At 48.8% G+C, this 25,298-nt stretch overlaps 1 protein-coding gene across 2 annotated transcripts in view; it reads left to right on the top strand.

Annotated features, from left to right (window-relative positions):
• Positions 1-14,589: 14,589 nt before the first annotated feature.
• KDM7A (lysine demethylase 7A) overlaps positions 14,590-25,298 on the top strand; it is a 64,820-nt gene continuing 54,111 nt past the window's right edge. The window contains exon 1 of one of the 2 annotated variants that reach the window (XM_048954339.1): positions 14,590-14,871. In XM_048954339.1, coding sequence (XP_048810296.1) covers positions 14,756-14,871 — 116 coding nt within the window. In that variant the 5' untranslated portion in view covers positions 14,590-14,755. The remainder of the gene's footprint in view (positions 14,872-25,298) is intronic. The other variant, XM_048954328.1, reaches the window with a different exon arrangement.

Raw genomic sequence — 25,298 nt, 5'->3', positions numbered from 1 at the left:
GCCCTCACTTACCGTGTGTGTTGTTTCACTTCCTTTGGCCTTTGCTTGTGACTTTTCATCAGATTGTAACTGATCTCTGCTTTCATTGCAATTCTCAAGTAGGTTCCGATACCACAGCAAAAGATTTTTATCTGTGCACAACTCCTACGAGGTAAAGAACTTGTGTCATTTCCACTGTATGAATGAGGAACTGAGTCATAGGGAGCTGAATGACACATCTGAGGTTACCCGAGGAGGCTGAGCGCTGCTGGGAACAGAGTCTGGGTGTTCCTGGCCCAGGCGGAGGGCTCGCCCACTGCGCGGCGGTGTTGTCCTGTGGGGCATCGCTGCGCCCTGCTCTGCCCTTTGATCTCAGCCTGGGCCCTTGGGCTCTGAAACGAGTCATAAATGCAATAGTAAACCTCTTTCAAGAGGAAAGGGTGATTTATCTGGAGCCCTAAACGTTTGGCACTAGAAGAAAAAGCAGAATTTGAACTGGTTCATGTAAACAACACTACAATTACATTCAAGTGCTTTTGCTTAGGCTTTGGTGTTTGTGGGGCCGCGTAGCCCTTAGGGAGGTGGGTGGCTATTGTGCCTGCAACTGACAAAATGTTCACATTTGTGCCTAAGCTGATGCAGGTTTTGTAGCTATTTTGAACTGTGCTGTTGTGAGCTGAGCAGAGTCCTCCTCTCCATGCTGTCATTCAAATTAAAAGTGTCTAAATGCAGGAATGTAAATGAGAAACGTGGAATTTGGGAGCAGTGAGAGAAAAACATGCCACAGTGGTTTAACCTGGGATGGGAATAAACCTCACCATTCTGTCTCAAAATGTGTGCAAGTTCTGTATTTCTCAAAATAAAAATCTCCATGTAACAAGCTGGTTTCAGTGAGTCATTCAGGATCAACAACTCGGTGCCGAGGAAGTTTCAATTCCTTGTCTCATAGATGTGTTTGTGTTTACCTTTTTGCATATATATGAGCTTGTATATACATGCATGAGTACGTGAAAAGCTCACATTGTTTTGGCTTGAGCAGTTTTTCCATATTTCCCCATCTTCAACTGCTGATATTCAGCACAAAACCCACTTTAACTCGCGCACTGCTAATTTTACAGACTGGGCTTTCAGTGCCAGCCTGAAGCTGTTCTCATTGACCTCTGACCATGAATTTTCCTGAAGTTGCCAAGAATGTCGCCACGAAACGCCCGGGTAACAGCAATGAGTGGCTGAGCGCAGGCAATTAATGAGTCAAAGTATAGCCACCGGAATATGCTGAGCTCAGTTCAGATTGGTGTGGCTGCCTCTGCGTCACTGCCGACTTCTTAGAAATGTTCCAGTGCACGCGGAGGATTTAGTCATCTGGCTGCAGAGAAGTGGTACAGCTCCAGCACTGTGTGAGTAACTAAGTCCTGTCTGCCACTGTCTGCTTACTCACCCTGGAAGGAAGCCGGTCCGAAAGCAGCAGAGAGCAATTCGGCCTCACAAACCAAGTGAATCAGACTGCAATGTGTTAGGAGTGAGTCACATTTTGCTCTCCGTGCCTGGTTTTCCTCAGCAGCCTCAACAACATCCTGGTCTTTATCTGCTGCCCCGCAGGCTGCACAGGAATGGGCAGTGCTCTGTGTGGGGGTCGAGGGGCTGCTTGAGATCCTCCCAGGTGCTTGGAGGGGAAGAGCCAAATCCCAGAGCTGCCCTTGCCCCAGCAGGGCTGTGTCCTGGTTCACAACAGGGCTTGCACAAGGACCTGCTGCAGGGCTCGTGCTCACCTGCATTCACAGCAAGGTGCAGGTCAGGAGGTCAAGACCCTGCAGGCACAAAGCTGCTTTATGGGCTCGGCACTCCAGCAAAGCATTGGATGCTGCTTCCCACAGCCTCCTGGAGACACTGGCCTCTCATGGCTCAGATGGATGTGCTGTTTGCAGGGTGAAAACTGGTCATGAGTAGCATTTCCCAGGGCTCCGTTGTGGGGCCGTTTTGCTTAACGCTTTTATGGTGTTCAGTGAGGCTGAATGCTGGCTGCTGCTCTTGGGTCATAACAACCCCATGCAGCAGAATGGGCCTGGGGAAGAGTGGCAGGAAAGTGTCCAGCAGAAATGGATGTGGGGGTGGTGGCAGCCAGCTGAAGATGGGCCAGTCCAGGTGCAGCGAGTCCAGGTGGCCAAGAAGGCCAATGGCATCCTAGGTTGTATCAGAAAAAGTGCAGCCAGCATCCCTTTGTAGTCAGAAATGGTTAGATCACACCTCAAGCACGTTCTCTGTTTTGGGTCTCGCTACCAAAAGGACATGGAGTTGCTGGAATGTGTGCGGAGAAGACCAGTGAAACTGGTGAAGGAACTAGAAAATGAGTTGTGGGGAACAGCTGAGAGAACTGGGGCTGGTTAGTCTGGAGAAGAGGAGGCTCAGGGGAGATCTCATCACGCTACAGCTACCTGGGAGGATGTAGCAAGGTGGGAGACAGCCTCTTCTCCCAGCTAACAGTGATAGGACGTGAGAAAACATGTGCCAGGGAACGTTTAGACTGGATATCATGAATAATTTCATAGAAAGAGTGGTGATGCACTGGAACACGCTGCCCATGGAAATGGCAGAGCTTCCATCTGTGGAGGGATTTAGGAGCCATGTGGATGTGGCACTGAGGTTTGGTAGGGAGCTTGGTAGCATTAGGTGAAGTTTGAACTTGATTACCTTGAAGATCTTTTACAACTCAAATGATTCTTTGGTTCGGCTTTTCTGAAGCAGCACAGCCTAGCCTGAGCAAAACCTTCTGGAGGCTGTGGGGGTTGCAGATATTGGCCTAGCAATTAACACAGAGTATTTTATCCATTAAAGTGCTGGGCAAACATTAACTAATCCTCTCAACCCCCTTCTGGGGTAGGTAAATATTACTGTCTCGCAGGTGCAGAAACTGAGGAGGGAAAGTGATATGATTTGCTTAAAGCCACAGAGGGCACCAGGTGGGGATTAAAAACAGGGGAGGTGTTTTATGGCCTGTGCCTGTGCTTAGGCTGCTTGTGCTCGCTGCCTGCCGGCCAGCATTGTTTTATAAGAACTCGGTGCTGGTGTCCCCCTGGTGCCACGAGGTACAGCCAGCGATGCAGGGGCTCAGCCCAGTGCATGCACAACACTAAGGGCTTGGGCAGGGCTCCCAGGGACCACACAGCAAAAGCCCTCCTGCTTTGAAGGTGGTGGAGCTTGAGCCAGTGGCTTCAGGCAGGGGCGAATGCCATGAAATCTTTGTCACGTCCAGACCCAGGGGGGCCTCTCAGGGGGCACAGCTCCAGCCTCCCTGCTTTCAGACGGGTGATAAATGTTGTCTGCAGCACTGGACTTGTTTACCTTTGGGATTTACACAGCAGATAGAGCAGCGAGGCCTGTGACACAGACCTGTGTCTGGCCAGCCTGGCTCCACTCCTGCTGTCCAGCACCGCTTTGTCCTGGGCATGCAGGGCAGCAAAGCCACTGCCTGGCACTGCAGGACACTGCCTTCCCTTCGTGGCAGTACGGATTTCCAGCTCTCTGGCAGCTAGGGGGGTTCTCACTGTGCCTTATTGTGCTGTTCTGCAGCACGGCAGCCCAGCTCCTTGCTCTGCCCAGGCTGAGCCGCAGACCCCAGTTGATCAGATAAAATGCAAAAGGAAAGTCTGTGTGCCACGGGGCTGGGCTCTGCCCAAGATAAAGTTTGCTCCTGGCCTCCGGGGTGGTGTTGGGAGTCTTCTGTCTACCCTATGTCACATCACACCCAGTGTCTTTAATTAGAGATACGTGCTTTATTATTCAGAATATGCTTTCCCAGCCGTTTGTTAGGGTCTCTCATCCAAGAGCTGCAGCAGACTGTCAGCCCTAAATTAGGCCATACTGGGCACGCTGAGCACCTTGCAAAGGGGCTGGCACAGGGTGGGAGCCATTGTCTTCACCCTGCATTGTGGGAAGCCCCTTCCCAAGGTGGTCCTTTCACTAGTGAGCCAATCCTTAAGACTGAGGTTTGTTTCTGTCTCCATCTGTTCAAACTTCAGCTCATTCACAGTGCTGTAGGTATTGTATGCTGCGTTGCTTGCTTTTTTCTGTGGATGGGAAGAGACTCCCCTTTTCATGGTTCACTTATTCATTTTGTAGGTCCCCAGCTTCCTTGTCAAATTTCCTCTTTTGTTGTATTAATTGGCCTTAAATCTACAGTCAGGTGCTGTGTGCGTGCTTCCCATGTGCACCTTGGCCATCTGCTGCCTTTCATCTCCATGGCACCCAGGCCAAATTCCAGCTCTGGCAGTGGCTTCCCACCTCCCCATGTTCACCCTGCAGTGCTGATTGCCCCAGTGCCCATCCTACCGTACATCTCCACATGGAGCCAGGGCTGAGATGCCTGTTGCTCCTCTGAGAGGAGCAGGCACTGGGGGCTGGAGGAGATGTCCCCTTGGGAAGGAGGTGCATGTTAGCACCAAAAGCAGTTGCTTAGTTTTCAAAGGCAAGTATAGTGAAATGGGTGCTACAGAGCCAGACTGTCCCGTCCAAAAGAAGATGACTAGCTCCTGGCAGAGTACATATGGATGGCATTTTTATCTCCCTTACTGCTCTTGATGTGTTCACAGTAAAATCTGACTTGCTCAGTTGCTGATTGCAATGAAACTCCTGATGTTTCACTGGCGCTTTTATGCTTAGTTCACTTTCCCCCTTAGCTCACCATACAGTCCTGTGTGCATGTTATGACATGGATTGAGACTCTGTCACTCTTAAACATATGATGAATGTATAAAATGAGCTACCAGCATGCTCTAGGTACTGTAGCTAGGGAGAAAGACTAGTCTTCAGCACTTCGTTGTTCAAAGCAGTGCAGCTAGCATTCAAGCTGGTGGTGAATAACCCTGCAAGCCTGCAACCCTTCAGACATCCCTGGAATCATTACACATCTGTCTCTTGTGTCTAAAGGTTTCTGTGGAGATGCAGCATACACACACATGGAAAAGTGTCTGCCTTGGAGGATCTGGAGCTTGAGGAACCCAGATGGATGGACAAGGGCAAGGGAAACGAAGGGCTGTGAGTCCAATACCCCTCAGTGGACTGAGAGCAGGTTGATTATGGGAGAGATCTTTTTAGTAGTATTTGGAAGCACAGAGATGCAAGGAGGTGTTCTTCCTACTAAGTTGCTTGCTGCTTACTTCACAGAATAGCCCTTGGTGCATCTCTAAGTGTCCTCGGGGGCTCAGTCTTGGATGTGCTGGACATGGGAATTCAGCACAAAGTGCCTGAGGTCAGCATGTGACAGCATCCTCCAGTTGCAAGAAGTCAGGACCTCTAGATCAGCAACACGTTGGGTCAGATTTGATGGTTTGAAGTGCATGGGTTTGTTTACCAGTGGTTAATACTGTCAGTGTGTCCCCATACTTCTGCCATAGCTGGAACAGGCTGTGGCTGCAGTGAATTTAGCACTGCCATCAATCCTGAGAGGTTCTCACTTTACAAGTAAATAATAACTAGAAAAAAATCTAGCAAAAAGCTTTCTCCTGAGCACTGCAAAAGAAAGCATCGGTGCGTGGTTAGCATCAGCCCTGGGGAGCAATGCCATGCATACTCCCAGGGGGGCTTGGGGCAGGGAGCAGCTCTGGTGAAGGATGCGGCCTATGCCCCCTTCTCCTGCCCCATTCCTCATTCGTGCAGGTCAGAGCAGCCCTCTTCCTCTGCTGCAGCACGTCCTGGATTTATGGGAGCCATAAACCACAAAGCAGAAAGAAATAAAAATACTGAACACTTAGGTTTTTAAAAGGCCAACCGTGCATTGATGCCTTGGCGATAATTTGCTCGTAAAGAAATATTATGTTTGAAATCATAATGCCAGGCTGCAGATGGAGGCTGAGATGAGAGTTGCTCCCACTCCGGCTGTAGGATGGCAATGATCACTTCGCCTTGGCCATGCCACCTCCAAGGTTTCCCAGCACACGGTTGGTGGTGTGTGCAAGACAAGCAGCTGCTGACCCCATACACATTGCATCCTAACTCCTGCTCAGCTGGCAGCCACTCAGCCACTCTGTCCCCAGCATTTGCTGGTGCCTCTGCTGCTCCTACCTATGTGAGGAGCTCTGGGCTCCCCTTCTCACACCTCAGGAGGCTCCTCTTGGCCCAGTGGTCAAGTTTCTCAGGGTTTGGATCCCCACATTTGCTGAAAGTATGCTCATAGTACATCTAAAAGGTTTTTATTGCTCCTCAAACTACTGAGTTCAGGCAGGTTGAATCTGAAAGGCTTGCGGGAGGTGAGCAGAGCCACATAACTGTATCCAGGAGCAGGGCACTGCACCCCAGCAAAGACTTTATTAGTTAAAAAAAGGTGTTAGTAAAAACAAATGCAGAGCTGAAGCAGCCCAGCTGGATGGGGGACTTGGAGCAGTTAACTTCTCATGCAAAGCTGCCACTTGGTGCTGCAATGATTCCTGCCCAGAGCTTCACTTGCCCTCTCTTACAGGCAGAAGGGCTTCAGATGCCCTGCATCTGCCACAGAGGAGTGAGGACATGTATTCAGTGCAGCTCTGTCAGGGACAAATCACCTTTACCTTTCACATTAATCTAGCGAACAGAAAGCTCCCTCCTCTCCAGCCCTGTGCAAGATCCTCTCCAGGAGGGGGCTCGGGGGCTATTTCTTTGGCAAGAACAGGCAGCTCATGCTCTCAGAGCAGTCAGAACTTTCAGAGCCCCTGGCTTCCCCCATCTTTCCCTTAGTGCTTCCTGAAGTGTTTCACGACATCCTCTTTGTCCGTTTCCCAAAGACTGAGTTCTCCTTTGTGGTTAAGCTTTCTTCTTCCCTCCTCCACCATTGCTGAGAAGCACGGTCCTTGACAGGACTTCTCTGCTAGGAAACAAATCATTGCAATGGCCCAAACGCCCCATTGCTTCCTGTTAGTGGTTGCTCAAGTGCCACTCAGTTTCTCTGCATTGTATGTATCATAGAATCATAGAATGGCTTGTTGGAAGGGCCCTTAAAGTCCCGTCAGTTCCAGTCCTCCTGCCATGGGCAGGGCAGCCACCCGGCAGCTCAGGCTCAGTTGATTTGGACAGCTTGGTTGATTTGGACAACCTACTTCTGTGATTGTGAGGGAGCAGGGCTGTCCCGTCAGGCTGAAGTTCACCTGGGAAGCATGGAAGCCAGAGCTGAGTCAGAGTTGATGTGTGCCCAGAAGGCTGCAGACAATACTCTTGTGTAGGGTTGGCAGGAGACACTGGCATTGCCCAACCAATAGCCAGCTTGTGGCTCTTTGGCACGGGGGTGCCAGCAGGAAGACAGCTGCCATTGCTGCCACCCTTCTCACTGGATGACTCCACTGTTTCAAGTGCATCAGGGGCAGTGGTCTCAGTCTCAGGTCACGTGGGATGCAATGCTTGCTGCCTTCCCAGAGACACTTTTTGCTTTGTTTTTCTGGGCACAGCTGGGGATGTGGCTAAGGGTAGCATCTGGTGGGTCATCAGACATGCAGTGGGCTCTCTAGGCTGCTTGTTTTAGGTGTCTTCCTAGAAATTCTGTGCCGTGAGCTTTGCGAAAGGTCATTCCAAGAGAGCAAAATCACATGCTGACCTTTGCTCAAGGGAATGTTGCCATCAATGATTTACCCGCTGAGCTCAGCACCCTGTGGGAACCGTGAGCAGCCTCTGGCCAGCCCCTGGCTGTCCCACGTCCTTTAATACAGCCTGCCTGCCTTCACCAGCCCCATTGCCTCAGCCTTTGGCCCCGAAACAGCACCATTCACCTGCTGCATAACACTGATCTTTGCCCATTCTTTTTATGGACTAAGGTGAAGGCCTTCTATTCACCTGGCCTTATCCAGCCTTGCAAAGTCCCATCTTGGTGGCTCTAGAGATGTCTATTACCTGGCCATGGCTGGGAGTCTCCTGTCCCCTGTGCTCAGTGGGAGTGCTGCTCATAAGATGAAGCTTCTCAGTGAAGCATAAGGCTTGAAGGAAGGAGATGATGGTGTTCAGACATCACGGTTTCTAAGATTTATTTTTAAATTGGAATTTTATGGTTACTTCTTTAGATTTGTTTCTGAGTAATGCTTATTTAGACACCCATAGGAGCTGTTTTTGGCAATGATTGTGTAGAATCTTTTAAATATACTTCATATAATGTAAAACAGGAAGAGAAACTGAACTTTGGATAGAGCCTTCCTCTTTAATAAGCAACTCTTACTACCAGAAAATGTCTGGACTTTTTTTTTTCCACAGCACAAAGCTGAAAAGCGGCATCCAGCTGGATGTATCCACCTGCCTCCTCACCACCCCTGTCCCTGTAGGAACCTTGAGGCTGTGCCCAGCTTCACTGACAGCCTTGGTGCCCTAAGCCCTTGCTTGGCCATTGCTGCATATCCTGGACCCAGAGCTGTCTGCAGGAGGGCAGGGACCAATGAGGGGCTGCCCCTAACAAAGCACTTTCTGTCCTGCTCCCAATACACTGTTGGTGCAGTTTGGGACCAGAGCAGCTCAGAAGCACAAAAGAAGCCAAACAATAGGCAAGGGAAGCCTCCTGCCCCATCCAGGCAGCATTGTTCCAGTGGCCACCTGCATGTTCCTGGCCTCCTCCACTTCCTTTGTCCCAGGGCAGGTGAGCAGCAGGGAGGGCAGGTGCACAATAATAGGCTTGTCCCTGGGTGCTGGATGTGCTTGGTATATGAGGCTGCTCAGTCTTTGGGGCTGTGGATCTGGACAGGAACAGCTCTCATCTGGCTGCTCCCAGGCACAGCCAGCACAGCTCCTGCCATCCTTCCTGCCCCATGTTGTGCTTCTGGGGCAATGCCAGGGGCCCCATGTCTTGCAACTGATCAGCGGGGTCAGAAATGGTTCTTTTGTGTTCTAAATGGCAGCTGTAGTTTTTACGCTTCGATTTTATGAGTGCTTGTAATGTTTGAACAAAATAAAGCCGCAGCTGGCGGGCAGATATTAGCCAAGCAGCAATCAGCCTGTGCCCTGACAAGGCTGACACTGGTACAGGGCTTGATAAGGCATATATGGAAGGGGTGTGTCTGATTATACCAGGAAAGGAAAACAGGCAGCGTGCTCCATCGCGGTGACAAAGACCTTGCACACGGTGCAAACAGGATTGTTTGCATATTCATCTGCTTCCCGCTTCCCTGTCCCCCTGCACCAGCGGGGCCAGGCCCTTGGGGAGCAGGCAGGCTCTGGCAGCGGATGTGCTGGGGGAGCACAGAGGGGCCACTCTGGGGGCCCAGAGCCACTGGGGCCGGCTTTATGGCCAATGGTAGGCAGCGACAGCTGAGCTCCTCCGGCTGCTTTCCCTTAGATTCTTAGCATGCAGCTCATCCCACCCTGAACCTGACATCTAAAACCACGTCTAAACTGTACACCAAAGCTAAGTAAAGGTCCTGGGTCTGATTTTATTTTCTTTCTTTCTTTTAATATATGTTCTTAGCTGTCAAGGAATTAAGCTGAAGCAAGATGTGAACGGCTTATTCCCAGTGGCCAAACGGAGGAAGGCTGAAATTAAAGATTGTTCTACAGCAATAGCACTCCCTGGGCAGCAAGCTGCCCCTCCACGTTTTCAGAAAGCCTGCCCAAGCTACAAAACAAACACACCAGGAGCTGTCTGGGTGCATTTACCCTCGTGCCATAGCTGGTGCCGGCTGCAGGTACGCATGGGTGTGCTGTTGCAGCAACGTGGGGACAGGCACAACCACCTGCCTACAGGGCTGGAACCTTGGGGCGCATCCTAGATCTCCAAGAAGGGATGTCAGAGAGCTCATTCTCAGCTGCTTATGGCAGCTCTCAGTTCTCTTTTTGTTTTTCCTTCGTATTATGCAATTGAAAAAAAGTATTAAGCAATTGTTGCATTTTGAGCAAGTTGCTTCTTAGACTGTTGCTACATAGTATGTGGCCTTCCTGAACAATAAAGGAAATGCTGAGAAATGGGGTGTAGAAGATTTTGTCTTTCCTTCCCATTCAGTGTTCCATCTCACTGCCATAGCTGCTATGTAAACTGGTCCCAACTTCCAGCATAAAACCCAACGGGTTGCTTTTTGCTCCAATTACTGCCATGCTGTGTAAAAAGAAACACAAATTAGGTACAGCCTTTGGGATCCTGACACATCTCCAGCATCGCTACCGGCACCACGGCAACTGCAACACTGCATCTTGTGTGTGGTGATGCCCCTGCTCCATCTTCATAGAATCATAGGTTGGGAAAGACCATTAAGATCATCCTGTCCAACGCCAGCCCATCCCCACCATGCTCACTAACCATGTCCCTCAGTGCCACAGCCACACAGTTCTTCAACACCTCCAATGATGGTGACTCCACCACCTCTCTGGAAGCCTGTGCCAGCGCTGCACCACCTTTTTCTGAGAATAACTTTTTCTTAACATCCAACCTGAATATCCCCTGGTGCAGCTTGAGGCCATTACCTCCCATCACCTGCCAGGCAGCTCCGTACTCATCTACTAGTGCTTCCACCAGCACCACCACCAAAGGGGAAAGAGGGCTTTTCAGCAGCCAGATGGAACACAGAGACTTGCTTTTTCTTGCTAGGGCACAATGTCAGATAGGGGAAGGGGTAATTCCCCAGATCCTGATGTGTGTACAAATGCCTCCATTCTGCTACGTGCTGAGTGCCTTCAAATCCAGGGAAAGCCAATGTCCCATGCAGGATTAACTCTTGCAGGAAAAGAGCTCTTTGGCATCTCATAGAAATCATGGTTTAAATTTGCTACTTCATCTACGCAATAGAGTACAGGACTCATTGCTGCCTTTGCTTTGGACTCAAGCGATGTACACTGTGTTGCAATATTTCAACACTCTTAGCTTGAGCTCTGTGGTACTTAACATAAACTTAGTTTCAACAGAAACCTTTAAGTCTTTGCAACTTCCTGCATGGACGCTAAACCGAGTGCTGTCACAACAGGCTGGTGAATGGGCTGAGAATGCTGTCGCCTGTTTGGAATGGTGTGTGGGTGTTCCGGGGGCGAATGTTCCCTGCACCGGGTGTTTTCTAAAGGTCTCCGACGCACGAGGCATGGTTGAATGACTTGTGCTTTCTTTACGTGGTGAGGGGGTGAATCTTGAATCGTTGGGCTGCTTTTATTTTTGTTAGATGTGTGTGGGCTGACAACATGACTCAGTATTTTCTCTGCAGATGTGAAGATCATACTGCCAATTCTGGGTAGACTCTGGGCAGTTTCATGTGGAGAAATGGAACGCTTTTTATCCCAGAGCTTTGGTTTTTGGCAGCTTACATCCTCTTGATGTGGAAATAAAGAAAAAAAATTAAAAAGGAGTCCTCTTGCAAAATGGACAAAAATATAGTGAAAAAATGTCCAAGGATGGGGAAAGTACCTCTTACCACTGTGTTTTCCCACCAACTTATCTGATTCTTTTCTTGCTACTCTGAAAACACCCATTAATGTCCAACTTCTTTTTTTGATCTTTCTTGGTCCCGATTGCTTGCAGGCTATGCTTTCAACTGCTGAATGCAGCAGCTTTGGTGTTGGGTGTCCCAGAGTGCTACCAGCCCCCAGATGATGGGTCTGAGTTCTGTCCCCTGCTCCCAGGAGACACGTGGTCTACAAAAGCATATGTATGCGTGCTTTAGCCAGTACCCAGGAGTGACAAAGAAGTCTTGGAAAATAGGATGCCTCCCTTTTTCCCTTTCATCAGCCTCCCTGCCCTGCTCCCTCTTCTCTATCCTCCCTGAAAGCTTCCTGTGTCACACATCCCACGCAGTGTGTGGCACATGCTTAGAGAGATATGTGAGGCCAGGCACGGACTGTGGGTGCCTGTAGTGTGTGGTGATGGATGCTCTCTCCACCCACAGGCCAAAACGTGGCGTGAAGTTGCTGCCTCTGAGCGTTGGAACTTGCCACCTGTCAGCGCTCACAGATGTGCTTTTAGAGTCTTTGCTGGAGTCTGGGCATGGGGCTGGGGACAGCTGGGGCTGGCTGGGTACACAGGGTGAAAGCTGGGTTTGCCTGTGGCTGTGCCAGGCACAGCACGTTCTGGTGGAGCTGAGGATAGAAGGATCAAAGAATCACAGAAAATCCTGAGTTGGAAGGATCATCAAGTCAAATTCCTGACTCTGCACAGCTCCACCCAAAATCAAACACTTATGTCTGAGATCATTGTCCAAACGCTGCTTGAACTCTGGCACTCAAGGCCATGCCCACTGCTCTGGGCATTCTGTTCCATGCCCATCACCCTCTGGTGCAGACCCTGTCCTCAACCCCAGCTGCCCTCCCCTGACAGCTCCATGCCGTTCTCTCGGCCCTGTCGCTGTCACACAGAGCAGAGCTCAGCGCTGCCCTCCACTCCCTGTGAGGAGCTGCAGCCGCCATCAGGCCTCCCCTCAGCTCCTCTGCTCTGGGCTGAGCCAACCAAGGGCCCTCAGCCGTTCCTCACACACCTTGCCCTACAGACCCTTCTTCATCTTCGCAGCCCCCCTTTGGGCACTCTGTAATAGCTTTGTGTCCTGCTGATATTGCGGCACCCAAACCTGCACCCAGTGCTTGAGGTGAAGCCACACAGCACAGAGCAGAGCAGGACAACCTTTTCCCTCACGTTTCAGGGAGCGTGCTCTAACCAGACTTATCTGATTTATGTATGTTCAAGGCTGATACTGCCATTTTTGCTTCTAAACTGCATGTAATGAGGCTACCCATATTTGTGAGAAGAATACTTATTAAAAGTGGTTTTGTAATTCTCTTTCAGTGAGTGTGTGGTCTTTTTGCTCTTCTGAACTTCTGTTGTGCCACATTCAAGTACAGCTTAATGGATTTGCTTGGAGAGGAATCTTGAGCAGAGAAGAGCTGACAAGAGAGGATCTGACAGGGAGCATGATGGAGCTGTTTTATGTTATGTTCTTGCAGCAGATGAGCACTACCTGCCCAAAGAGTGCCCACAGCAGACTGTGCCGCTGGTATAGCTTGCTCTGTCAGAAATCACAACAGCAAAAGGATGTTGTTTGTGGTAGCAAAGAAAGTACTTGTTAAATATTGACTTTAGATCTGCGTGATTGAAGCTGTAACTTCTTCTTTCTCCCCAAAACCTGTGCTTGCTGCAGTATGCAAGGCTGGTAAAGGGAAAGTCCCTGCAGGGGACCTGCTTCATTCTGCTTCCTCATTCTTGGCACTCTCACTGCTGGACAGTCAGCAGTCAACCGAAATTGAACGAAGCAACACTGAGCCAACCCTGAACAGAGGAATACAAGGCAACTCAGGCAGCCTCATGCATCTCTTGTGGGAATACCCAGTGTGTGCTTTACCAAGGTGATTACAGGTTTCGTCACTTAGAGAGACCTCCTGAAACACAACACGTGTGCATTTTTATGGCCAATTTGGGTAAAGTTACCACTACAGCTGGTGAGCTTAGCTTCAAGATAAAATTCAGCAAGTGACGATTCAAGAAACAGCAACTAAGAAGCAGGGAGCTGTTTGCTTTCAGGCTACAGTGTGGCTGCATGTACAACTGTAAGGTGAATGGTTCCCGGAATCACAGAATGGCCTGGGTTGAAAAGGACCTCAAAGATCACCTAGTTTCAAGCGCCCTACCACGTGCAAGGTTGCCAACCACCAGACCACGCTGCCCAGAGCCACATCCAGCCTGGCCTTGAATGCCTCCAGGGATGGGGCTCCATCATTCACAGCCTCCTTGGGCACAGTGATACCATGAGAGGTAATAGCCTCATGGCACCAGAGGGCGTTCAGGTTGGATATTAGGAAACATTTCTGCTCAGCAGGAGTGTAGCTACAGTGGCACAGGCTGCCCAGGGAGGTGGTGCAGTCACCGTCCCTGGAGGTGTTCCAGAGCCGTGTGGATGTGGTACTGAGGGACGTGGGCAGTGGGCATGGGGGGGATGGCTGGTGGTTAGACTGGGTGATCTCAGTGGTTTTCTTCAGCCTTAATGATCCCGTGATTCTATGAAGATGCTCTGGAACATACTATTTCCAGATACCTTGAAACCACCATTTGTTACTTACCAGTCCTTTCTACTGCTGTTAAACTCTTTGGATTGGTGGTGCATCCGTGGCTGTATTCTGAGTTGTGGAAATACAGGGACGCATTAGGAAACAGGACGGCCCCTTGCTGTTAGTTAGTGGCAGAGGAGCGAACACAGCAATGCTGTCGGCGCGGACAGCCTGTCAGGGTAAGGCGCTGGCCCACCAGACCTTGACAGCACCGTCCACAGAGCCCTCCGTCCCCTCGCCGAGCCTGTATGCGCTCGTACGCTTTTGCGCCTGCGCGGGCAGCCCGACCTTCGGGTGTTTTCGACGCTGCTCGGCTGTTTCCGCCGCGGTTACGTAAGAAGGGGAAGGCTGGGGGGGGGATGGAGGGTAGGCGCGCGCCGTGGCCCGCGCTCTTTCTCTCCGTGTCCTCGCGGCACCCTGCCCCTCCCCCACCGCCTCCCCGCGTGACACGGCCCGGGGGAGGGGGGCGGGCCAGCGCGTGCCTCCCCTCTCCCCGCCCCCCGAGGGGAGGGGCGGGCGGGCGGCACGTGCGCTCCCCCTCCCGGCAACCAATGGGAGCCCGCTCCTCGCGCACGATCAGTGGGAAGTGCGGGGCGGTCCGCGAAGCGCAGGCGCGGGGGCTCGCTCCCCCTTCCCCCCCCCGCGGGGGCCGGGTGACGCACGTGCGCGCGTCCCCGCGCGCTGTTGTCCGCTCGCTCCCGCGCCGCCTGCCTCTGGGCGGCGGGGCGCGCGCGGCGTGTGGGGCTGGCACGCGCGCTGTTGTTATTGGTGCCGGCGGCGGCGGCGGGCGGGGGAGGAGCGGCGGGCGCCTCAGTCAGGGAGTTCTTTAAAGATGGCCGGAGCGGCGGCGGCCGCCGCCACCCCCGTGTACTGCGTGTGTCGGGAGCCCTACGACGTGAGTCGCTTCATGATCGAGTGCGACATCTGCAAGGACTGGTTCCACGGCAGGTAGGCGCCGGCGGGCGGCGGCGAGCGGCGGGGCGCGGGACGGCGGCGACGACGGGGCGAGGCGAGGCGGCGGGCACCCCCCGACCGGTACCGGCCGGCGGACAATGGCCACGACCTCACCGGCTCGTTCGCCCTTCGCTCCGCGGTCGGGTCGCTCCCGGCGCGGTGCCGGCCCCGGACACGCGGTGGGAGCGAGCGGCGGCGGCCGCGGGCCCCCGTGCCCAAAGTTGCGGCGGCTTGGGGGACGCGTCTCCGTGGCTCCGCGCCGGGACGCGGGGGCTGCGCGCCGGGGGCCGCGGGTCTCCGCGGGTTTTGTTCGCGCGGTGACGGCCGAAGCCCGGTGCCGGGCGGCCGTCTGGCGTGCGCGTGTCTGTACGCGGATAATAGCGGGCTGCCGGCCGGGGGGGCGGCCGAACAAAGGAGCAAGTTGGGGGCTCGCGGCGCGGGGCTCGGCGGGGCCCGGCGGCCGTCCCCATTATGCGGGGAGCCCCGGCGGCGGCGTAGGAAGTGCGCGGTGATTGACAGCGGACATTTAAATACCCCGTCACAAAAACGGGCGGCTGGCGGTTGTGGTGCCCCCTGCCGGCGCGGCGCGGCACCGAGCGGGGCCCCCGCACGGAGCGGGGTCGGGAGCGGGCGGAGAGCCCTGCCTGGAAGCGGGGTGCGTGCTCGGCTGCTATCCGGCTGCCGTCACCGCGCTTCGCGGCTTCTGTGCCGTAATGAGAGAGGAGCGCTTCCAGTTTTTCGGCTGCTGACTTGCTCTGGTTGCTTTTTTGCGCTTGGGTTTCTCTCGACTCAATGCAAGGCATAGGAAAATATATTTAGGCAGCTCCGTAAACTGTAAAAACGGGCAAAACGCGGTTGTCACGCCTTTAAGGACAGCGTCTCGCTGTTTAGAGCTGGAAGCGCAGTGGCTTGTTTGGATTATGGGAGCTCTGTGTAAGTTTGTCAGAACTTGCTCCTTGCAGTAAAGGTGCAGGTCTGAGGCTCACCATGTCTCTGTGTATGCCTCTAACTCTGAACTGGCAATTACTCTGATCGCCCGGACCAAAACGCCACTCCCTTGTACTGATATCACTCAGTTCCAGCCACGCTGGTTACTGAAGGTGTTCACAGAAGAAGAGCGTTGACTGATAATAAGCTGCGGTGGACCGCTCCACAGCTCTGCGAAGTCTGGGGCTGCATAAAGGTTGCAGCAGTCACTGTGCTGCCGCACAGTCAGTAGGGCAGTGATACCGAGCTGCTCGGGAGCCCCAGGTGTGTGGGGGAGGCTGCTCGGAGGAGCTGGCAGCCGCCGTGCTGGGCTCTGGCTGCGTGCTGCCGGCCGGTGACAAAGGGACGGGCCGTGGGAGGTCTCTGTCCTCTCCCAGCTGCGCTCTGCTCCGAGGACTCCTTCCATTGGTTGGAGCGACAGGAGGCTGCTGCCGGGTTTCTGAAGGAAAACGCCACGGCCTGAGATCTTAAAGTTCTGGGTGAATTGGCTTCTTGCTCCTCTCTTCCAGCCTGTGCGTTGAAATTGTTGTGACTTCATTAGGAAGCGTGTAAAACCATGCTTGGTGGAGGCTGTGTCGTGCTGGCAGTACTCACTGCTGTGTTAGAGGCTCTTTGCTGCCTTCCCGTGTGTAGTCAGGAGAGTGCCTCAGTGCTGTGCAGCCTGCAGCTCTGACAGATGTGTGCCAGCCCCATTATGCTCTGTGTGATGCTGGAGCGTTCATCCTGCACTGTCCATCTTTAAATGACCACTTTGGTTTACTGTTGTCCATATATTAATGCTAGCAAATGTGTGTTTCCTTTCTTCTGGCAAACACTGTGATGTGCCTTACGAGGTTATGAGCCTACGCTCTGGGTTTAGCTGCTCTGTATACAGGCTGAGCACCCGGCCACAGCCTTGTGCAGTTACAGTCTGCTGAACAGAAGACTGTAACGTGTGTTTGTGTGCTGTGGGCTTCATAGTTTCCTTGGTGCTTTGCAGAAGACAGACAAACTGTCAGTCCCTTTATTTCCGTATCTACCTATTCATTTGTTATTATAAATGCCCCCCTAAGCCGCCTGTCCCTTTCTGCTTTGTATGGAATATACTCTAGCAGAAAAACTCCTTTACCTCGCTGTGTGCTCAACTTTTCCTTGAGGCTATCCAGTAGCTCCTTGCACCTGTGTAAGCTCTGGGCTTTGTCTTCTGATGTTACCTGGTGTCCTTGCCTAACCCTTGGCATTCTTCTGGATGTGGCTCTGGGCAGCTTGGTTTGGTGGTTGGCAACCCTGCACATTGCAGGGGGGTTGAAACTTGATGACCACTGTGGTCCTTTTCAACCCTGGCCATTCTGTGATTCTTCTCAGTCTCCAATTTTTGATGCTCTTTCACAGTTAAGTCAGCCGTGTCCTGCCTTCTTTTATCATAATGATACATATTGTCTGTGTAAGGTTGAAGGTGTGTGGGGTGGGCAGGCACGTGGCCCTGATGTACAGCTAGCTATTCTTAGAATGTGTCTGGACTGTGCAGAAATCCTATTGTCAGCATGGAAGTCTTTGTCCTTTTTTATCCTATCCATGACTCGTGTACTCAACTTGATCTAGGGGCATTGCATAGATGTCACTTATTCTCGTGTACTGGTTTGAAGTAGATTTGAATGAACTTATGCTTTTTTTTAAGCATGTGATGCAGCTTTTGTTTGCACAATGTAATGTTGTCTGAAATGCTTGAGAAATAAATAATCACAGAGTTAGCTTTCTGAGGCTGTGTGCTTTGTGAAGCTGTGCTGGTACGGCACTGGCTATAACGAAGCATGGAGAAGTCAGTCAAACTGACAATTAAAAACTGTAAGTGTCCCTGTGCAGCTTTCTGCATGGCACTTCTCCAGCGATGTTTTGTCTGTCAGCGAGCGTACGCTGAGCTTCCAACATGTCTCAGTGGCAGGTAGGGTAAGAAATTATCCAGTGATTTATGCAGTTTGCCTATTATGTCAAGTATAGGAATCCTGCTCCCCAAACAATCTTTGCTATTTAAAATGCAAGCACCTTTTTTGATGGTTTTTTTTTTTTTTTACATTAAAAATTATATTGTTTTTTTTGAAATGAAGGTAATGTATTATTCTTCAAAGCCAGAACGATGGGGAAGAGAAGGGAGCATCTCTTTTGTTCAGAATTAAGGATTCTTCTTCAAACTTCATCATTATGTCAGCAAAGCCGTGCCCTCTCCAGTTCCTCATGAAGAGGAAAGCAATGCCCATCCACCTTAGTGCAGCTTTATGTGCGGTTGCATCTTCAGTGATTTGTAAATGAAACTCGGTAGCTTAGAAATCAGTGTTTTATTTGGTCAGGTTAGGGGGCAGTAAAGGAAATTCTGCTCTCAGCTGTGTGTAATGTACGTATCATAGAATCACAGAATCACAGAATGGCCTGGGTTGAAAAGGACTACAGTGGTCATCGAGTTTCAACCCCCTGCTATGTGCAGGGTCACCAACCACCAGACCAGGCTGCCCAGAGCCACATCCAGCCTGGCCTTGAATGCCTCCAGAGGTGGGGCATCCACAGCCTCCTTGGGCAACCAGTTCCAGTACATACATATGGATGTACCTCTGTTTCTACATGAAACTCAACTGATTGCATTTCTATGTAATCGTTTCTAAATTGATGATTCTTGCTCTCAAGATTAATTCTGTGTTCTGTGAAGCCTTCTTGAAAGAACTTTTTTCCCTTACCCTGGATGGCAGATGTAGAAGTTTGCCATTTAGCTTTTGATGTTTTTTTTACAACTCTGCCATGAAGTAGCATCATCTGAAAAGTAAGGTGACTCATGTACTTTCTGAGAATGATTATTTAAATTGCAAGTACGTTGAGGTATGAATTCCTGGAGAGTTTTTCTGCTATTTATATAGATTTGAAGATGTTCTTCCTTTAGTCTCTGAAGAAACATAATATTTCTTGGTTGTTCCTTAGCCTGATCTCTGCTCCAAAGTCAGGGTTCCCTCTTGCAGCTGTTAAGAGGGTGCCATGTATCCCACTGCCCTGCTTTGTACTCCAGGGGCTGGTTGACTCTTCAAGAAAAGAAGAAAAAGTATATGCTATAGAGGCTGCCTTTCCTGAATTGGTTCTTTGTTTCGAGGCTGTACACAAGGTTCTGCACGATGGGCTCCACCAACCCTTTGCTGCTCGGAGAGGCCGGCCTGTTCCTGACTGCCGGCTCCTGTAATTTCTCTTTTGCTGGGTCAGTGCTTGTCTGATTGCTTGATAAGTCAGCTCTGCTCAGAAAACTGACCAAAACCGTTCTTTTGCTGGGCACAATGGCCTCATCGTGGACTGGGATAAGTGTCAGACATTTACAGTGCACCGCTCAGAGCTGTGTTGCTGGAGAGGATGACAGTGGGTGAGGAGAGATGAGGCAGCTGCCCTATTGGGATAAGTGGAACATTTCTGTGTCTCAGTCTGCAGATGCAAGCTGCCTTGCGCCTGATGTGCTCGGCCCAGATCTGAGTGCTCGGCCCAGATCTGAGTGCTCGTTGACTGAGGTCCTCGGTGGGTGAGACGCCCCTAGGCAGCTGTGTTGTGCGGCCCAGAGATGTCCCAGCTGTAGAGATGCGTGAAACTCCTGAGCCTCTCTTAAGGGGGGGCAAGAGATGGCTGCAAAGACTGTTACAAATGCCTTTTGGTGTGGATCTTCTGTTTATTGAAAATTAACACCTTGCAACTGTGAGACACATCTACATATGTTCAGGAGCCTGAGCTGAATCAACAAATCGTTGTCTGGTCATTAGAGCTTTCATCTGGCACCAGAGGCTGTTGTGCTGACTTGCTGGCTTCTATGATATGCAAGCTTTAAATTCTTCTTTTGGAAACTAGGAGTATGTTTTAGACCTCAGGAGAAGTTAACACGTTTTTGTTCTTTCTTGTCTTTGGTTTTGCCTTGTTTCCTTACTGTGAGGTGGAGGCTTGAACTCAAGTCCTGTGAGCTGTGTCTTCTACCAAAGAATTAAGGAATTTCAGTGACTCTAGCAGTACCAAAGCTGAAGTGGTTTGGGTTAAACTGAGAAGAAACTAGTAGTAATAAAGATCCCAGACTAGCATTTGTGTAATTGATTGTTTCAAATCCTTTTATAGTCTTAATTTGAGTAAGCCGTGTTTCCTCCCCTCTCTGTTCCCATCTGTGAAGTGGGAAGGCTGATTAATATATATTAAAGTAGATGTATTCTACCATAATAAGCACTGTAAACAGTAAGTATTCAAATTTCTTCATTTTTGAAGCTGCAATAACACGTAGTATTATATGTATGAAGTTTGCCCTTTCCAGTTTTCTTGCAAAACCGGCTTTGTTTGAAGTATGTGCGCATCTGCAAGTTAACGCTGCTTTCCTTTAGACCTGTAACTTGGTTTGTGGTTTTTTTTTGTTTCTTATTTGATGTCCTGGGATAAAACATAGCAGCTAGTTTAGAATATGCATTCTGGCATAGTAACAGGAACAAGAGAAAAAAGCAAAACACTGTCCAATCAACATTTCTAAGAGAAATGTTGGGGGGAGCCATAGCTGAGCTTTTGGAATTAGGGTTGTGACAGGATTTTAGGGAGCTTCTAAACAGTGCTTAGAATGGTATTGGTTTTAATTTCCAGTGTAAAAATTCATTGCCTATTAAATGTTAGTTAAATATGCAAAGATTCAGCATTTATGACTTAAACAGTACCTTCTGGTTTCTTGTAATGCTGTGATTGATCAACATCAGCCTTACTGATACCATTGTTTTCGTTTTAGCCGTTCTTCGTAGTGTAAATGAAGGTCATGGGTTTGTGTAGTTTAAATAGCAAATAGTGAATTTGTTATTGGTCAGTTAATTTATGATGATCTTGTATGTCAGAATGTCATTTGTTGATGCTTACATAGCACTTTATATCTTCTTTTCCTATACTTTATTAAATACGTGCTTAATTTGACCAAGGAATTAAAATGTTTTCCAAAGGCTCAGTTTTGTGACTCATATGTCTGCAAACTGCAGAGGTGAGAGAGGTGCGGGTAGGAGGCGGCTGCTTGGTGCGCTGATGTCTCTGTTCTGCACTGTGGCACCCATCAAAAATGAAATGTATTCCTTTTTCTTTCAACTTATCTCAATCTGTTGATTTGTTTATAATGTTGAGCTCTCTTAGGGAAACACAGCGGTAATAAAACGAATTAAGCCTCGCAGTGGAGTTTCATTCTGTTAACTGCCAGTGGGCAAAAAATCACATTAATTTTGTTTTCACTCTTCATTTGTGGTTTCTAGCTTTTTGTGGACGGTTACCGTATTCGTTAGCAGCTTTCATGAGCTCGGTTCAGTTTTATGTGCACTTCCTATATCATCCTTTGAAAGGCCATGCGATAGTGTCTGTGCTCTGTTTACATGACAGTTGGCACAAATTGAAGATGAACTCATAGTCTTCACATAAATATTTATACTTGCCCTACATAATTTTAAAACAAAACACCATTGTCTCAGAACAGCTCTGAGTAATCAGTGAACGCTTTCACAGGTACAGCGTGCTTGCTTAAAAAACACAAAAAGCTTCACAGTTGTCTCATTGCTGAAGTACGAGCATCCAATTAGCAATATCACTGTGCCTTTACTGGTAATGTAGAAGGGAGATTTTAGTGAAATGTACAGCTTTTAAAAAGGCAAAGCTATTTCTCATCTGCTAGTCCTTTCTAATGTACTGTAGCATTAGCTCATGAATGCATAGAAATAGCAATCTGTGGGGTATGAATAGCCTTCAGAAGTCTGCTATATGGTGGTGATGTGGGCTTATGTGGCTAGTTACATTTCCTCAGGTCAATTCTGCTTTTGAATGGAATTAATATTTAATACTGTTTTCTCCATTACTTCAGCATTAACTAAAGTAGAATTTAAAATTGGCCTTTCTCATTGAAAATACTGAAGTTGTTGTTGCTCAGGCAGCTGTAAATGCTGACGTTTGCTACAAAGTAAGAAAGCTTCCTTAAAACTCTTCAGCATCATTCTGTCTGAAAATCCAACTGGAGTGAGGATGACTGCTGTAAATTTTTAATGCGTTGCGGTATGAAGAAGTCTATTTATTTTCATTTGAGGCTGAGCTGATATCGCGTGTAGGCTGGCAAATTCATTTCATAAATTTAATTGTTTGTTCCATTTATGTTAGTGCTTTATTCACTTAAAAGCTCTTAAAGCACTTCTCATGAAAATGAGTGCGAGGAGAGGTGACGTTCTGAGAAATGAAGCTTTTGATATTCAGGATGTAGGATTGATCTGATCTGTCATTCTTACCGGTTATCAGGCAGTATTTTCTGAACAGACTGACATTTTCCTTTTGGGATATTGATGTTTGGGGATGGATAGACAAAGGCCAAATTGTGTAAATGAAAAGCAGCCAAACAAATTGCTGTGTCTTACTAAGCCAAACCGCTTGTAAAACTTCTGCTTGGCTTGCCAGTGGTATGGGTTTCTAGTTTTGTTTCAGTAACATCACTCAGAGCTATTCAGTAGATGACTACATCACGCAGTTGGCTTGCAGAGTGCGGTGTTGGGAACAACAGAGGTGGACTGAGTCACTGCAGAGCTACACGTGCCTCGTGGGAGTGCTGGGGGCAGAGCGGTGAGCCGTGCGGGTGGCTTGGAGCAGCACCAGGACAGGCATGCTGATGTGATGTTGTGTCCACGCAAATGTTGCCCCTCAACCTCTGAGGAGAATGCTTTCTAACTTGACCATGGTGTGCCACGTTGGCCTGCCACAGCCTCAGGGCCAAATGAACTGTCCTTGTGGGCGTTTCACTGTGCTGTGTTTATGAAGGAAAGGACCACAAGCGTGTTAACAAAAACGATGTCTGCATGTGATCTGTTAAATCTCAAACTGAGTTCTTACTTCAGTGTTTGTCTGCACTGAGGGTACGTCAATGTGATGGGAAAATGAGCAGCAACTTGCTGCTGCTGTGCTCTCCTGTGTCAGTTTCTGGGACCTCTGGGGACACTGAAGTCTCTTAGTGCTTCAGTAAAATGTGCTGCTCTTGTAATGAGCAGGAAGAAGTAGCTTTGAATGCTGCTCTTACTCTTGCTAAAAAAGTGACTTCTAGCTGTCAGTATTGAGTGATTGGGCTAGCAAAGTGGGGGTCTCAAAGAAAACCGAAACTCTCTCTAGATGTGTAAAAATTCTTCTTGCTAGTTCTAGTAGTGGATACTGTACAGACTCATTTAGGTAAGAGAAGTTGAAGTTCTGTCTATTGGAGGAAGGAAGTTATCTCTGTTCGTGCCAGTGCTTGGCTTGTTAATGTGAGGTACTCTTATCTGCTTCTCACAAAACTGAATACATGCCTCACGTGCAGCTGGTATTTTTCCCTAAAGTTGCTTCCTTATATTAAGAAATAGGTAGGAGAGCTCTACAGTGCTGTTCACTGCATGTCAGTGCCCTTGTGGCACTTCTTTTCCTAGTATGAGTGTCAGTGCATGTCTGTGACTTGAATGCCTGTGAATTCCATTGATAGCTGCCAAATCTTCATTTTTAATGCAGTAGCACTACATCTAATTTCATTTTATCTTTGATTCAATCTTACCTAGTGATGTTATGTGGGAGGGGGACGAGGAAAGGAGGCAAAATCATGAGAAAGTTGTACAAGTTGGGAAATAAAGCTCTGGCTTTTAAATACGGTCTGATGATCAATCTTGTAAATTTGAACATTACTTGCTTCATGTAAAATAAACAAAGGAAAAAAAAAACAACAACGAGAACCAAGCCTGTTAAAATAGCTGCTACTGGGACCAAGCTCTGCTGAGTGACATGTAGAAGACCTGTTCTGTTGCAGCCATGAGCTTGCTGATGCTGGCACAAATATATGGTTGGGTTTTTGATGGCAGCAATTTTAAGGTGTACAGAAAATAAGTGATGTTGAACGTGAATTTAATTTTAAACACAGGTTTCTATATCTTTACAATATATTGTGTACAATATATACAGAATATATATTTTTGTATTCTTTCCTATTCTGGGTGGAATCTGACATGAACTGGCTTCATCATGTACAGTCTTAATTCTTGTGTTTTCTGAAGATGAATATTCAGTTTGAGGTTATCTTACGCAACTCTAAGGTTTGAATTGCTGCAAGAAAACTTCCTTTTTGAGAAAGCTTACTCTGGATGTATTTAAGCAGATGTACAACAAATTATATTGTAAAGTTAGGGAGTTGTCACTCTTCAAATAGCTTGAAGAGTCAGGTGTTAGGCACATTTAAAGTCCTTCTCACCAGTTACTGAAATTGTTTTTTTTTTTCTTCCCCCAACAAATGCATTCATAACTGGGTTGCACTTTCCTTTTCCTATAGGAAACAGTATTAAATTGATCAGTAGACTTAAGAAAAAGCATTAGTATGTTTTAGGGCACAGAAGAGGTTGTGCAGTAACACGTGCTCACTTGTTTGTGTTCGAGAAGGGCAGGAGCAGGACTGAAGATAATCTTGGCTATGTCTGAGTGCCCTAACCAGGAGGTTGTTTGGGTTGTGTTACATTCTTTTCTAGCTGTAATTCTTGGATCCTTTTCTGCAGAGTAAGAGCCTCAGTAGGGAGATAAGGTAATCGAAGTAACCCCTGAGATGAGCATTCCCTGGAGATATGTGGGTTTCAGCTGCAACAACCAGAGTGAACTCTGCTGTCCACCTCTCTTGGAGAAACAAAGTAATTTGTCCCCTTCTAATCCCTGAACTGTGCTCTGTAATCTCAGTGCCCTGCTGTGGGAAAGTGTGACAACTGTGCTTTGCTTGGCTGCCTTGTGAGTGTGCTTGGCGTGCAGTAACAGGTGAGTGGGAATAGACAGAGCTCTGGGAATTCTCAGGTCAAGCAGTGAAGTGTGAGAGGAGTTTAGATACCTCTGTCATGAATGTAGGTAGTCATTAGGGGGTCTGTGCCCTAACTTTGATATTGCTCTGATGCCTTCATGCAGATATACCTTTCTTCCCCGTTCTTACAATTTCCCCTAGTTTTTCTCTATTATGAATTTGGAAGTATTCCTTTCTTACAGCTTTTTATCCCAAGCTAAATCCTATTGCACACTTTTTTAAACTAATCCACTATTAACATTGTGGAGCAAATCTAGCAGTTGGATTATTTTTTGATTTAAACCAGATATATAAGAGTAGTGATAGACCCAGAAAACTTGCACAGGATCGCTGAACTATTGAGGTTAGAAATCATCTATTCACCCCACTACCCAAACAAGAACAGTTAGAACAGCCTGCTCAGAAAAGCATCCAGCTGGATTCTGAGCATCTCCACAACCACAGACTTCACAGCACCCTTGCTGTGGCAGTGTCTTCCAGTGTTTGGCTGACCTCACAGTAACAAAGAAAAACTAAAAAATGAAAAGAAAAAATAATTGTGTTCAAATGGGACCACGTGTGTTTCAGTTTGTGACTGTTGCCTCTTGTCCCATCGCTGCTGTGAAAAGTCTTC

Source organism: Lagopus muta, chromosome 1, assembly GCF_023343835.1.
Source record: "Lagopus muta isolate bLagMut1 chromosome 1, bLagMut1 primary, whole genome shotgun sequence".
NCBI lineage: Eukaryota > Metazoa > Chordata > Aves > Galliformes > Phasianidae > Lagopus > Lagopus muta.
Note: the sequence above shows the minus strand (reverse complement) of the source record. Positions and strands in the feature narration are given on the sequence as shown.